This window comes from Molothrus aeneus, chromosome 2 (genome assembly GCF_037042795.1).
Source record: "Molothrus aeneus isolate 106 chromosome 2, BPBGC_Maene_1.0, whole genome shotgun sequence".
Classification (NCBI taxonomy): domain Eukaryota; kingdom Metazoa; phylum Chordata; class Aves; order Passeriformes; family Icteridae; genus Molothrus; species Molothrus aeneus.
Genome location: NC_089647.1, coordinates 46,400,720 through 46,417,125, shown reverse-complemented (window position 1 = coordinate 46,417,125; position 16,406 = coordinate 46,400,720). Strand labels below are relative to the sequence as shown.

The window sequence follows — 16,406 nt, the reverse complement described above, 5'->3', positions numbered from 1 at the left end:
AGCTGATCAAGGGGATATCCCAGACACTAGAGGGAAAGTTGGCTGGAGGCTGCTGCTCAGGGACTGACTGGGCACTGGTCATTGTTTTTTATTTGCATCACTTATCTCTCTAGGGTTTTATTAATCTCTTTTTTTTATTACCTTCTTTTTCATTACAAGTTATCAATATTAATATTATTATTTTATTTCATTTCAATTATTAAACCATTCTTATCTCAGTCCAGACGTTTTCTCACTTTTCAAGTCTCCTCCCCGCCATCCTTCTGGCAAGGGTGAGGATTGAGGGACCAGCTGTGTGGTGCTTAGTTGCCAGCTGGGGTTAAACAACAACACAAGAGCACCGGTGATTTGGTAATTTATATAATGTTCTTCTTTTTTTTTTTAATATCCATATCCAGAAGGACGCACCTAGCAAAACAAAACAAACAAAACAAAAACCAAAAAAACAAAAACAATCAACCAAAAAAAGCCAAAGAAAAAAAAGATATAAAAGTAAAAAAACAAACAGGAAAATAAAAATCAAGGAAACACATTCCAGGCATAAATGAAAATATACTGAGTCAGTTACTGGTTGCTAGATCATTTTCTCTCATAAATAGGTCTCTTACCTACTCTTGTCTAGCTACTGAGTAGTCCAGAATTTTCCTCTTTCACTTTCCACAGGTTTGAATTCTGAAATATAGACTAAAATTAGGACTATAAGATTAATCATTTATAGAAGGGTACACAAAATCATAGCAAATTAGAAATCAAAATACAGACAGAGAGGTGAAACCCTCCAGCAGTCTGAGATCAACAACTGTGCATTCCAGCTTCTATTATAATATGTATTTATTTTTTCTTTATATCACATCACACATTTTCCTATTCATTGTCCACCAGCTACTATCAGGGATGACCATGTGCTCTCTAACTCACTGCTTTGCTTAATAATGCACTTGCTATATCTTCTTGTCTCACTTACTACACTTGTCACATTTCCAAGCACCCATTTCAAGCAGCTAATTACAGTCATAACTGGGGCACTTTCAGACCAGCCTACATGCCTCGTGTTTGCCAGATGGTGGATCCAGATCTCCCTGTCTTGTGTGTACTCTGCAAACAGATATAACCACAGCCCAACATTTTGGAAACCTGTTTTAGATCAATGTTGCATCAGTATGTCACTGAGAACTGACTTGGCCTACATCTATAGAAGGTAGTTCTGCTTAACCTGTTTCATACTGAATTTCCCCAAGAGCTGCTCTGATATTAAAAGACTTTTAACAAAATATTACAAAGATTCTAACCCCCAAATGATGTAATCTTCTGCAGCTTGTCTATCTGAATTTTAAGAGTGCTATGACAATTAAGGGCAATAACAACTTCAAGGTCCTGTCATTGGATGCAGCACTCAGGATCTAACACATCTGCAGCTCAGAGTATCACAGCTTTTGTACTCACAGCTTGTCCTGCTCAGCACATAAGTAATAATGCAATGACAAGCTAATATCAAGCTGACAACGAATAGCCATAGAATTAATCAAAAACATCTAAGAAGAAGAAATATTTAAGCTAGAATGCTTACAGTTCATGGCTTGGAGCTTTTCTACCACAGGAACTTTACAGTTGCAAGGATGTAAGCACAGGTATATTTACTTTTTCCATACAATAGCCACCACACAGGAGTTCAGAAACTTCTCGTGTTACAGTTGGTCAGCATTTTACTCCTTTATCTGGCCAATTAGCTACCTTCTGTCCTGTTCCATGTGCTATAAACCATCCCTGTGCCACAGAGCTTTAGGAAGAAAGATGGAAAGAAGAAATGTACCAGTCACTGCACCCATAAATGAGGACAGAGTATTGTTATAGCTTCTGGTCAGGCCATTTCTGCAGTGGTTATTGGCACATACAGCAGTTCTCCTGGAAACAGCTGAAACCTGAAGGATTACAGCAGCCTTTGTGGCAAGACTGTTAAAAACAGAGCTAAACAAAGCAAGAAATATACAAATAGCAAGGCTAAATTTTTCAGTGCTGGGAATGAGTTTGCTACAGTGTTAAGCTATGAGTATGCACTAATTTTACACAAAGGCACTGGAATAGCATTACTTTAGATTCAGAAGTGGTGCTTTCCTCAGGGAAGGCTCCCAGGAGAACCACTTCCAACCACCCCCCTTTCCTCTCAACCCTGTGAACTGCTGTATTTCCACCCCTGCCAGAGAGAAAAATGAGAGAAAAATCATTCTACCAGGCTTGAAATTTCCAAATGCTTTTAGTGGTTGTAATTTCCCCAGTGAGCAATTTTTAGCAGAATGAGCAGATAAAATTACACTGCAAACCATCAGACTGAAGGATAGAATCTTCATCATAATCAGGCATCATTCTAGCAACCATTTCATCTCAGGAATTCCTTGCATATTCATCCCTCTTAAAGGCAAGGGGACAGAGGTCTCTGAATAGATGCTGTACTCAGGAGTTCCTCCTACATTTTATTGCAACAGAAAGAGTGGCTGTATTTACAGGGACTGTATTTGCTGTTCCAGGAGGGTAATCCAAGGTGCCCAGTGTTCCCAGCAGACAGCAGCTGTACAGTTGCACTGTTTGCACCATCACTGCACCAGCCCTGGGTTCCCAGCCAGGACTGTGGGATTATTAAATACCAGTCAGGCACTGAAACCAAATATATACAGGTGATATCGAGCAGTTACAGATTTACAATCATGAAAATGAAATCATGATGAACCACCAGCTCTGTCCATCACACTTTTCCTCCTGGTCCTCAATCTGTCTTTCAAGTACCATTTTTTATTTCAAACGACTGCTGTGAAAAATGATTGCTCTCATAAATCTTCACAGGTTCAGATACTTAATCACACACCTCCAGCATCTGTGACCAGGGTAGCAGCCCTATAGACCTGGGTTTATAACGCCACATTTCAATTATCAGCTCTATGGTCACTTATTTTACCATTCCTCTTTCCTTCACAGTTTCTAAATGTCAGAGGTATAAAAAATTTGGTTGGGACATTTAGGGAAATACCAGCATTATAAAAAATATGACAATGTGCTAATTTTCAGACAATACATGCTAGTAAGCATGTAGTTTCCAAGACTTAATTTCAACCCTAGTATGTATATTTTAAAATCACCGATTTTAAAATTTAAATTAGAACAATTGCTAATATAAAAAAATTAATTATAAGCATGATCACTGAACCAAAAATAGGAGTGAGTTATAATTAGCATGCCAGCATATAAATGCCATAGTAGGAACTGATACTGGTTACAAATAATTGATTTGTGAATAGATATGTTCTTTGTGAACTTTAGAAATCTGTAACTCAGAATTATTCTCATTACAGAAACTGGTCATCTTAGGTGAAAGTACTTCTATGCATGAATGATCCAAGAAAATCAATCATTTTTATGGCCACAGAAAGAGGTTGTTCTGGGTCACTGTCCAGATAGTAAAATATTAGAAGCCTGTGATCTAGTTTATAATTCATGATAGGCTATAGTTAGGCCTACAGATATTAAAAAGCCCTTTCTTCTCCTGAAACAGAAATTGCTCTAGAGACCTCTGCAGCTTTCAGAGTTTAAACACCCTGTTCAATGATTTTGTTAATATGTGTCTGTAAATTACAAAATTTTTGAGGAAATTGTTTATTCGTATTTCAGATGGGCATCCCAAAAGAAAACAAACCTAACTCTTAAAATTTCAGTATTGCTGTATTGTCTAAAAAGTACAATAGTAACTTTATTCTATCACTATTTGTTTAACAGAAGAGTGGGAGTGAATGTAGTCAATAGCAAACACAGGCTCAAATTTTTACCACAGCTTTGTTTGGAAAGGGAATTCTGAAAGCAATCAAAAAGAAGCCCATGTGTTGATGTTTCGTTATCTGTCACTGGGATCATGGTCTGCTGTCTAATATCCAGGACCAGCAATAATAGTAATAATATCTTTTTTTCTGTGTATAAATTTGGTCTGTATTAGCCAAATGGAAAGATGCTGCCTAGTCAGATCAGTAGCAAAAGCAGTCAAAGGAGCAGGAGAATTCTGAAGAGGCTATTTCTTTAGATATCACATAAATTAATTGAAAAATACAGAAAGGGCTCATTAAATACTTGTTTTATACAAAATAAGAACACTTTTAGAAACATGATACACAGAAGTGAAATGTAACAAGTATACCCAGCTACTTACATGACACAGAGCACGCACAGCACAAAGATCAAATAAAACTCAGAAATCATTGAGAATCCTAACATTGAGAACCAAAGTGTATCTTTGAATCAACAGGTCTGACCTCTGTAAGAGCACATCTAATAATTCTTACATTTGAATTAATCAGTCAACAGCTTAAACAGTCATTTGAAAGGGGATAATGAGGTGGTGACAAAGATGTTTTACAGGACACACATGCCAGGTGTCAAAGGAGGTGATCAATAGGTAGCAGAGGATGGCTCCAGAAGCTCATTACAGGTGGTGAACACATCTCAATACTAAATTTAACGTTTCCTGAAGGGTATTGGAAGTATATACTTCATATTTGAATATAACTTCATATTTGAAGTTTGAGAGGCTACAGTGAATGATAGGTTGTTAAAAGAGGATTAAATTGTTAAAAGCACTGCTCTAGGTAAGTGACCTTTGCAAGCAGAACTTTGGATGGATATCAGCTGGAGAAGGCTCCATTTGTTGAGGTTGGATAAAATCGTGCTTCAGTGATGAGGGACTGGGCAAGACGTATCACCATGCAGGGGGTCAAGAAAGGCAGTGTCATAATCTGAAAGACACAGCTTGAGTCTGAATGCAAAGAGACAGGGCTGAGTTGGAGAATAACCTATGAAAAATAAGTAGGGTGGTGACCACTAACCAAGGCAGGAAATTACTTGGAAAGTCAGGTAAAGAGGTGAGACAAGCCATGCCACTCTAGGGAAGTTTCATAACATGACTAGATGTGTTCCCTTTTAATAAAGTGGGGTGAGTAGCTTCTGCTCCTGCCTGGAATGCTTTTTTTCACTCATGCATTCCCTACGGAATACACACACACACACACACACACATACATACATGTATTTGTTTTTTCTGAAGATGACTGGCTGAAAAAAAAAGCAATTTTTAGCTTGTCTTTGTTGTGATATCTTGATTGAAAACTTAGAAGCAGTTCTGCTACTGTTGCTTTGTAGATATGGTCATATGTGGTACCCATTGTTAGTATTTAAGATTTGAGAGGTCTGGCTGAGAAGTTGATAGTAACTAAAAGAATATTCCTTTCAAGTAAAAAACTAACAGTGATGGTTTCCAGCTCCCCACTTTTCCACATCATTAACTATGATGACAGATAATGAAACTTCTCTCTGATCTGTCCTAAATTGCACTTGCATTACTACACACTTGGATTCTCCAGATTTCTGACACTGGTATTTACAAACAAACAATTCAGAAAGGTACTGTCATTCAGAGTGGAACTGCAAGACTTTTCTTTTGGTGGATTTTTCCTAGGAGAAAAAAACCACTAACTTTTAATTGATTACACAGATTGGAGTGAAGCATCACATCTATGGAGGTGAAATTCTGTGAAAGATATGTTGGATCCACAAAGAATGTCTGACATTTTCTGCTTTGATACAGAAGAGGAAGTCAAACTCTTCCATTCAGTGGATTTTGCCACCAGCCAAGCTCACAGCTAAACCCCTCTCACTGAACATCCCATGCAATACAAAGCAATAATCAGACAATGAAGCTAATGTTTCTGCAGGAGGAGTGCATGTTGCTGGACATGTAGGAGTCTACATCCAACCTCCTCACACAGCTAACATTTCCCATGTCATGCACAGTAACACATCTGACTTCAATAATTTTTAATTACATTTGTGAGCTTGATAACATATCTTTAAGCCTTATTACTACTATTTCCACCAAGGTGCAAGCATGAACATTCACTTACCCTTCAGAGAACTATCTATTATAACTGGAAATGCTTTTCAGATTACTCCCAGAAATACGCTCCATGCTTTTAAGAGCCATGATGCCCATTATCTCCTTATAAAATAAGCAGAATAATCAATGTGCCTCAAATAATTTTCCACTTTGGGATACTACTTTGCTGGCCAACAGAGCAACCAAATATAGCTGCAAGCCAGCCCTTCTACATAAGCATGGTCAATATAGGGGTTTTTAGCACTAACTTTTTCCAGACAACATACACCTTTTAATATCTTTAATATGCTGCCTTATTTTCTCTTCCCTGATGCCCTCTGTGGTCTTTTGAAGAACTCCAAGTACTTTGTGGGGCTCTAAAAAAGCTCAGTGCTTCTCACTCATTCATCTCATTCTTTATGCCCAATGAGTAAATGAAGACTGTAATGAAAACAGGTTTTGTCCATGTAATAAAAAACTAGCAAAAAGCTGCTTATAAAAGTGCACTTTCTTCAGTTCCAGAATAGTCCACCCATGATAAATCACCACACCTCCCCCCACCCCCCCCAAAAAAAAAGAGAGAAGGAAGTTATTTAAAGTACGTAAGAGAAGGAGAAAAACAGTTTGCTGTGTTAAAGGGAGCAGGAAAGAGACACTAGATACCAAGAAAAACATGAGATATATTTGCAGGGAAACATGCCCCCAAGACAGACAATTTTTAGGACCATAAATACTCAGTCATTTATCAGACATGGGCAAAGAGCCCATCAGGATAGGACAACTCCTCAGAGCAGTTCTCAGAGCAGCCCAGACTACTGAGAACCCAAGGGAAAAGGGTTTGTTTGCAAACATCTCAGACCATCAGAGTACTATGTTCTTTCATCTGAAGAGAACAAACGGTGAGTTATAAGAAATTTCTCCTTGCTATAATGGCCCACGAAAAGGGAAAAAATGAAATTACTACTAATTCACTCTCATTTCTCAGTACTTTTCAAAACACACTGGCCTGGGCTGTACAAAGTTTTCAAATACTGATTTCATCAGTTCCCTGTCCAGAAGAAATAATTATTTTCTTGCTTCTGATCATGATTCTCCTTTTATCACAGCAGCCCTCTGTCACAGCTGTGCTTTGGGAACTTATCTACAACAGCTACTTCCCTTTCACAGTCAATGCTGTACCGTACTTGGTACCCTGTAATGTAGGAATGACTAAATCATTTTTTTTAGATATATAGTTATGCTTATAACTGTATATATTAAAAAATAAATCGCCTGAATAAGCTGTGTGACAAAAGATCCCCCCTCACCCCGAATCCTCTGCTGTCTTCTTTGTTTACCATGATGTACACCTGTCTTTATAACATGTCCATTCTTTGCCTGTTCTGGGGGTTATGGAGTAAGTGCAAGTCTGGCATAGGCTCTGTTGGAAGCTCGTGTTTTAAGAGGTTGTAAGAAAACAGGTATTAATATCCTTCATGAGAATTTTAATGAAAATTGGCACTTCTCTTATAATGGCATGTGATAAGACAAGTACCTTTCAAAATCTGTTGCATCTGTGGAGGAACAAAATATGTCTTCCCATCGTAATAATATCTGTGTGACAAGACTTATTTTCTTTTAAATTGATATAAATTGGCAAGTATTCTTTTATGATCCATTCTCTTTCTTTCCTTTGGAAATGGGCAAAGACTGATTTAGAATAAACCCAAAATATTCTCTATATAATATTCTCTATATAACCCCTACTGTAGTTATGCTCCTAATTGTCCCCAACTTGCCTAGCAATTCAGAAAAATAAGTGAAGATTTCAACACTTGATTCACTTGAGAGGGAAAAAAAAGAGAAAGTTAAAATAAAAAAACAAAGGTTTAATGGGCTGTGTGGTGCCCAGGGTATGCTGGTTCAAAGACTGTGAAAAATCAGTAATAACTGCACAGTTCTGCACATGGGAAGAATTTGGTTCATTACATGGTCTGAGTGTCTACATGACATTCATGTAACACTAAAGATTAAATCAATGTAAAGATGAAATCTCCTGAAAAGAAATTCTAACAAAAGCCATTTCTACAATGCACACAGGCTGCTGTCATATATTTAGGGTTTTCACACTTCTTTTGAACAGCAAACCCTCACTATCTGCAAGAGTTGTTACCAGAATATAAACTTCGTTTTCTTAATTTTATTTAAATTACTGTGTAAGACTACAAATGGGAAAAAATAAAATCCAAAGGAAAAATAATTCCAGGTAATGAGGACTCAAACTTGAGTAGGTGCTCCTTCAGGGTGGTTTTGATTATATGGATGAAAGACTAGGAGTCAAAACACAGAGATTAAGAATAGAGAGGATGCTTAGGAAGGAATAAGGGAGGCATGGGACCCTGTTGGATTTCCTGAAGGGAGGCCTGCTAGATGGTAGAGACCCAGATGAAAAATATGTCAATGTGTTATTTCAGGATGATTTTTCTATTTGAATAGTACTGTTTAGTTTCTGTGGATAGCTCTATTATTTATTGGCTGGTGACTCAGGATGCATCCCAAAGCCTGATGCTCCTACTGTTCACACCAGGAAGGCAATGGAGCAGATGACATTTTTCATCCCTCAGCTGTATGAAGTGGCTCCCCATCCATGGTGCATGAGGTGCTGGAAGCAGACTTGCCCCTCAGGACATGGCTGGGGCATGACCCTGGAGAGGAGATTGCCATGTATTGCCAGTCACAAATACCTGAAGGAAAGAAGGGCACATCCCTGAATTCACACCCAAACCTCCTGGACACAGCAGGTCACTGCCTGCCTGAAGAGTGAGAAACTTCCAGACTGTGACCAAGACAGATAAGAGCACTAGACTCCACAGGCATATTATTCCACACAGGCATATATATTCCTCAGAATATGCCAGTATTATGCAAAGTCATGTTGTGTTACCTGAGCTGGGCCAGAGTATCTTTGTCACCATGGCAGTCACAGCGTCAGACACAGATCCCAGGATCCTGGGCCCAAAGCCAGCACAGCCTGACCTCTGCTTCCAGTTCCAGCACTAGGCTGTTCTGTGCCAGCTTGAGGGTCAGCAAACATCCCTATCAGCAGCTTCATGAGAGACAGAAATAAACAGCAAGGTAGTGGTACAAAAGCTCTTTAGCTATGACCTATCACTAATTTTTGCATCTGGTAATCTTCATATTGCCTAAAGAGAGATTTTCCTCTAAGTGACAAGTGTTCTGTTTCACTGGGTGAAATCCATGCCAATGCCATTTGCCCTAATGACGACAGTCCACCACCTCAGGAAAAAGTGACAAACTGGCAAGATCCTGCAATACAGGATACAAACATTAGCTTGTTTATAATGTGTTATAATTGGAATGGAAATAATTCACAAATTAAATAAGTGAATAAACACAGCTCTCCAAAGTCCTAAATTAAAATACTCAATTGAAACGCTTGCCTTTGCCATTTGTGAAACAAATGTTAAAACATTTGAAGAAAAGCTTTTGCATTTTTATTGCAACTGCTCTAAATGGAAGAGTGACAGATGATGAAACACACCAAACATATTCAGTCCAGATCACAGGAAAGTATTTGTCACACTGTCACATAAGAAATCACTGCATAAAACTAGAAGACAATGATCAGCAGCAAGGTGATATCCATTTTTAGTCCTTGTTATAAAGCAGGAGGGGCACCAGAAATATGAATGAATCATCTTGAGTCATCCAGCAAAGTTTCACAAGGCTTAGCACAGTGACTGAGGTTAATCCGAATGAAGGATGGCACCATGCAGACTTGCTGAGTCCATAACTCAACAAGGGAGAAGGAAATCTTCCATCTGGATTCCAATGATTCCCCAGGGCCTGATTTTCCAGAGGATTTTAGGTGTATAGTGGTGTAAATGAGGACAAAGTATGTTTTCCTAAAATTTCCCAGGCTCCTCCATAGACCAACTTATCCCACTGTTTTGACATGCCCTGGAGGACACACTTCTCTCCACTGACTGTACAGAGGACCTTGGGAGACTATTTTCTGTGCGGAAACCATCTGTATCTGGCATTTAAAGCTGTTTGGTGTGGCTCCTCTGACCTAGTGGCCTATATCCGAGTTTAGTTCCAACTAAGTCCAAGTCCCACTGGCCTGCCTGCACTGCTCAGTATCTAACGCCTTTGTAAAAATGCCCATGTATCCCTAATGTCGCCATCCAAAGATGGCAGGCATCCCCATGCCCATGCCACCGCAGCAGGCTCCCTGTACAGGCAGAAGCTCCTGCTTTAGACCAGACACTGGGCATCATTCTTTTAAATCTTTTAAACCATACTTTCATTTCCATGTGGTTGTAGACCACAGAATCAAAGAATGGTTGAGGCCCCAGGGTGCCTCTGGGGGTGGTCTGGTCCAGCCCCACTTCTCAAAGTAGGGTCAGTTAGAGGAGGTCATTCAGGACATATTGGAAAGGGGGTTGTAGCCAGGTGGGGGTCAGCCTCTTCTCCCAGGTGAGAAGGATGAGAGGACATAGTCTTAAGCTGTGCCAGGGGAGGCTTAGGTTGGACATGAAAAGAAATTTCTTCAGAGAAAGAGTGATTTAACATTGGAATGGGCTGCCCAGGGAGGTGGTGGAATCACCTGGAGCAGTTTAAGGAAAGACTGGCTGCGGTACTCGGTGCCATGGTCTGGTTGACATGGTGGTGTTCGGTCATGGCTTGAACTCAATGATCTCAGAGGTTTTTCCAACCTAATTGATTCTAGCATTCTATGATTCATTTTCATATGGTTGTAGAGCAGAAGATCACAGCAAGGTTAGGCTCCAGGGTGCCTCTGGTGATGGTCTGCTCCAGCCCCACTGCTCAAAGCACTGCCAATTAGAACAGGTCATTCAGGACCGCAGAATCACAGAACTCTAAAATGGTTTGGGTTGGAACTTTAAAGACCATCTACTTTCAAATGTCCTGCCATGGGAAGGGATGCCACCCACTAGATCAGGTCACTCAGTACCCTACCCAGCCTCGAACAGTACCAGGGACGGCGATGTCATCAGCTTTCGAGTTACCTCCAGAGAAGGGGACACCACAACCTCTCCGGGCAAACCCGTGCCGCCGGCACATGACCAGCCCCACAGTACGGAGATAATTTTCATTTAAACCATTTCAGGCGGCTCCTGCGGCAAGGGAAAAGCAGGGGGTGGCCGGGAGCCGCAGGGCCGGGCGCGGCGGTCCCTCGGGGGCGGAGAGGAGCGGGCCGGGGGCGTCCGCCCCCTTTTCCCCCCTCACCGCCTCCCACGCGCGCACCTGCGCAGGCGCGCGGGCACGAGGCGCGCCCCCGCCCCCTCACTCCCTCCCTCGCAGCCAGGCGCACGCACACGCCCTGCGCGCGCGCGCGCCGGGGGCGCGCACCTGCGCTGCGCCCTCAGCTCCCCCCCCCCGGCCCCCCCCCCCCACCGCGCGCGCGGCGCCGGCCCCGCTGGCGCCTGGAAGGGACCGCGGCGACCCCTCCGTGCCTCCTCCTCCTCCTCCTTCCTTCATCCATCCTTCCTCCGAGCCGCCGGGGGACAGCCCAGGTGATCCGCCGCTGGGGGTGCGTGGGGATCTGTCTGTGTGTGTCTGTGTCTGTGTGTGTGTGTGGCGTCCGCGTCGAGTTTGTAAGTTCTCGGCGGATATCGCCCTGCTCTCCCCCCAGCCCGGGCGGGGTTTCCTCACTGGGGGGTCGGTGAAAGATATTCCGCCTGCCCTGCTCCTTCCCCATCCTGTCCGCTCCCTCCGTGCCCGATAGAGCCCGCGCTGGAATCATCAGCGGCTGCAGGCTGGCGGGGCTTGCACCTCCCGCAGCCGCCCCCACCCCAAATTGCGGCGCTTAGAGCGGGCTTTGGCTGCTCTATGGGCTGCCTCCCGTGCCTCGCTCCCTGGGCAGGTTACCCTAAGGAGCACTCAGCCTCCGTGCATCGGTCCCTTGGAGGATAATCTCGGGCAGTTTTAAATAGCCTCCCCCCTCCCCCGTTTTTTTTGTTTTTATTTTCTATTGTCACATTTATGTAACAAGTGCCTGCCCTCACATCAGGCTGGTGCTGCTGTCTAGGGCGTTGCATGCTCCGGGGGGGCGATGTGTCCAGTGCTGTGGCTGAACATTAAAAACAATGTCTTTCTGTTGAAGAAGACAGGGGTTAAAATGAATGAAGATCTGAAGGTTAATTTGAGCTGGCTGCCTCAGGATCATGTAGAAGCCAGCTCTACAGAGAATGCCTCAGCTGCAGGCTCCTCCCTGGTTCCTGCCGTAGACCCTGAGCCAGAGCTTTTGGTAAACCCCTGGGACATTGTCTTGTGTACTTCAGGGACCCTTATCTCCTGCGAAAATGCCATTGTGGTTCTGATCATTTTTCATAATCCCAGTCTTCGCGCCCCCATGTTCCTCTTGATAGGCAGCCTGGCACTGGCAGATCTCTTAGCAGGCATTGGATTGATCATCAATTTTGTTTTTGCCTACCTTCTGCAGTCAGAAGCTACGAAACTGGTTACGATTGGACTGATTGTTGCCTCTTTCTCAGCATCTGTTGGCAGCTTGCTGGCTATCACTGTTGATCGTTACCTCTCCCTGTATTATGCTCTGACTTACAATTCAGAGAGGACTGTCACTTTTACCTATGTCATGCTCATATTGCTCTGGGGTGCATCTATCTGTATTGGACTGCTGCCTGTGATGGGCTGGAACTGCCTCAGAGATGAATCCACCTGCAGTGTTATCAGACCACTCACTAAAAATAATGCAGCTGTCCTTTCGGTCTCTTTCTTGCTTATGTTTGCCCTCATGCTGCAGCTCTACATTCAGATCTGTAAAATCGTGATGCGCCATGCCCATCAGATTGCCTTGCAACACCATTTCCTGGCCACTTCCCACTATGTGACCACCCGAAAAGGAGTGTCTACTTTGGCCATTATTTTGGGGACCTTTGCTGCTTGCTGGATGCCTTTTACGCTCTATTCTTTAATAGCAGATTACACCTATCCTTCTATATACACCTATGCCACCCTCCTGCCAGCCACCTACAATTCCATCATCAATCCTGTAATATATGCTTTTAGAAACCAGGAGATACAGAAAGCACTTTGGCTCGTCTGTTGTGGCTGTATTCCTTCTAACCTGTCTCAGAGGGCAAGATCACCCAGTGATGTCTGATTGGCAGCCACGAGGACGCTCCTTAACATGTTACTTTCCAGACATTCTGTCTTTGGTTTAGATGCATTCATTATTAAATGGTGTGTGATGGGTTCACATAAAAACCGCAGGATGGACTGACCTTTTTGTAAACAGAAAACCCCAGCGACTGAAATCAATCGAGTGGTTTAAGGAACATTTCCAAAATCAAAATAATCAGTGTTCTTAACAGATTTACAATGTTGCTCAGGGTCGTTTGTCATATTACCCAGACTTTGCCATGTTTGCCATGATTTTGCATTAAGTTTTCTAATTAAAATTAGATTGAAACAACATACTTCTTTAAAATTGTTTATGTGATTGAGTTTAGTCATACTGCATGTTACAATCTGTTGTTTGGATATTTTTTCCTCTTTAATTTTTTTTTAAACAGAAAAAATAACCCCAAACCAAGTCCTGTTACCCCATCTGTATATCATCAGAATACTCTTCAAAATAATGGCCAATTGTACTGATTTATATGGAATTTATTGTAATAATATCAGTGCAACGAATTTGCTCGAAGTGAGAAAGTACTTGTGCAGCTTTTTATTTTACATCTCAGCGTGAACTAGGTTGACAATTGTTTTTAAGAGTTACCTGTTCTCTCATGTGTTCTGGCTGGATGTTAAAGCAAGAGAAATGCGTTGATTTCTTTTTCAAAAATCAGACATATGTTTTTACTTGCATGTGGGACATTGGAGCTATGCTGTAGATTTTAAAACCAATGAGGGTATCTTTGAAATTGATGAAACAGTATGTCCTCTTTCAGCTAGGTATTTGTAATAGATTGAAAACTAGGTTTCTCAGACGAGTTTATCTTTTCAGAACAGTATGAGAAATGTTTCATAAAACAATCTATAGATTGCTCACAGCATATATTTAGCACTACACCAAATGTTTCCCCTACATTTTTTACCAAGTCAATACTATTACCATTTGTTTTCGCTGTTCTCCAATGTAATTTTAAATACCAACATTTATAAATTCTCAAAGCATATCTGGTTCATAATTGTATGCAACCAGGACTGCAAGATGAAACAGTGTTTTCTCCTTTTCTGGCAGTTTCATTCTTTGCACTGTACACATGTCAGTTCACTTCATTATAGAACTTCATTATAGTTCTGGTCTAGAAAACAGAGCTTCCTCTTGTGAATGGTTAAATTTCAAACTGCTTCTAACCTTCCACTGAAGCCACATTAAAATGCACTAGAAATAAAGCATTGTTTTCGAATTTGAAGACTACTTGATTGTCAGAGAGAAAATCTTCCTGGCACTTGTCTTCATGAAACTTACAGTGTACCCTCATGTCAGCGCATGGGAGTTTAGAGTACTGCTTCCATTAGTGTTGATGGGAGCTCAAAGTGTTCACGCCCTGGCATCAGCAGGAGGTTATGCTCCCTTGAATGTCAAAGTCAGCATATTATATTGTTGCTTAAATACCTTCCATTAAAAAAAAAATTCCAAAACTCAAGTGTAAAAATAGCAATATTTACAGTTCAATGAAAAAATATACCTGTGTAGTAGAGATAGTAGAGACAACTCCGCTGCTGGTCTGGACTTTTCCAAATGGAATCTGTCCTTTCCACGTGGACGTTTGGATGACTGTAGCTTTTTGTGGCAAAGTTTCTGTGATGTTAAGAATCATATGCTATACACAAAGCTGAATCTCAAATGTGAGTTGTCTGTAAACAAGACTCTGTCGGGATTTTTATGAGCAATAATTAATTTTAGTTGCAATGCTGGGTTTAAATTCCATTATTTATTTGGTTCAACCTTCATGATATTTGGTTCTTTCTTGGTAATCTGATTATTTTAATAATAATTGCATGGCATGATCCAGTAGAGCTGTGAATTTGAAGCTCCCCTGGCTTCCCTGTGATTTACAGATGCTCAGCAAGTTAGACTATGACCTCTGCTCAGTGTAGGGTATCGGTGTTCTTTATCTACTTATGAATGTTACTGAAACTCTAGTCATTGAATTTTCTTACAATTTTTTGTATAAGAAATACTCACTTCATAAATATCCATGATACATATGTGTGCAGTTTTGCAAGTATGCAAACTATTGGGAAATAATGGCAGTAAAAGTCATGAGATGAATAATGCAGAGAGACTGAATATGTAGGATGGCACTTAAAAAAAAAAAAAAAGTTAAAGCCATGCAAACTTTGTTCCCCCTGCTTTTTCCTTTGTTTGTTCTTCTGTGTCAAATTGCTAAAGGTATGATGAAGATGAGCAGCTACAACTGTGACCAAAATTCAGTCCTGAGGGCAATTGTTGTTTTCCTTATGCAGATGTGTTCTCATGCTCTTGGATAACCTCATAGGCATTAGTGCTTTTCTCTAGGCAACACCTGTGTGGTAGGGAAGCCAGAGAAAAACAGCACAGAGGGAGATAATGTCATTCCCTCTTCTAATGTGGTTTCACCTCGTGTCCTTGTCATCTTCCTCACTCCACAGACTGCTCAATTCTGCAGAGGCTCTCCAGTGTGCCGGGGGAGCCGACCTCTTCCTTGTGCCAGAGCAGAGAGATTTGTAATTGGAAGCTTCTCTCCTGAGGAGCAGAGCAAGTCAAACGGAGGAAAGAAGGATTAATTATAGCAATCCCACAAAGCTGGCTCATAGGGATGTGATTTGCCCTTGTTTGAGGAGTTGTGCATGGTTACCTTCCACCCCAAACAGATGAGAAACATGATTCTGCCTCCAAAGATACTGCTGTGACCTCCAGGAAGGATTTTACCTCTTCCAGAAATATGTTCCAAAACTGAGGCTGTGCAGCATAGGCCAGAAAATCCTACTGAGCATAGGTTTGCCTGCAGCTGTCAGGCCAAACTTTACTATAGTCTGCAGCACCAGGATGGGTGCTACATAACACACCTCTGAATGAGCTCTGGGAAATGGGGGCAGAGCTGTGGGTGCAGAGCTGCCTACCTCACTCACACAGAATTGCTTGACAGGCAGCCACCTTTCAGACCCTGCAGAGCTAAGCAACTCTCTGCTGTCCCCTCAGAATGACAATGGCCCCTGTGCTGTATGGTGAAGTGCCAGTATCCATCCAAGGTCCTCCTGGAACTGGCAGAAATCCAGCCAACTTGCAGTTTCTGATATTTTGTTGTCTTACCTAACAACAACAGTGCATAAGACCAGCGGGGTTAGATTCACCATTCTCTGTACAGAGAAGTACCTTTCATATCTCCACTGTAATGACAAAAGGTGTTTTTTTCCTTAAGATGTAATTTAGTTTAAATAATTGAAGTTCATGTTTATTTATTAACACACTTGACCCAAAGTTAGTAACAGGTTGTATCCTGATGGGAAAAAATTATTGTCA

At 41.5% G+C, this 16,406-nt stretch overlaps 1 protein-coding gene across 3 annotated transcripts; it reads left to right on the top strand.

Moving 5' to 3' along the window:
- Positions 1-11,342: 11,342 nt before the first annotated feature.
- On the top strand, positions 11,343-14,542 carry GPR12 (G protein-coupled receptor 12). Of its 3 annotated transcripts, none has more exons than XM_066544855.1 (2): positions 11,343-11,445; positions 12,039-14,542. In XM_066544855.1, the coding sequence occupies exon 2, from the start codon at positions 12,051-12,053 to the stop codon at positions 13,053-13,055; it is 1,005 nt and encodes a 334-aa protein (XP_066400952.1). In that variant the 5' UTR covers positions 11,343-11,445; positions 12,039-12,050; the 3' UTR covers positions 13,056-14,542. The 3 variants fall into 3 exon arrangements, with proteins under 3 accessions (XP_066400952.1, XP_066400950.1, XP_066400949.1); XM_066544853.1 differs by having other exon boundaries at positions 11,362-11,445; positions 12,036-14,542; XM_066544852.1 differs by having other exon boundaries at positions 11,397-11,462.
- Positions 14,543-16,406: the final 1,864 nt, after the last annotated feature.

Coding starts and splice junctions, on each gene's coding strand:
- GPR12 (XM_066544855.1), top strand. CDS start 12,051: ATGAATGAAGATCTGAAGGTTAATTTGAGCTGGCTGCCTCAGGATCAT.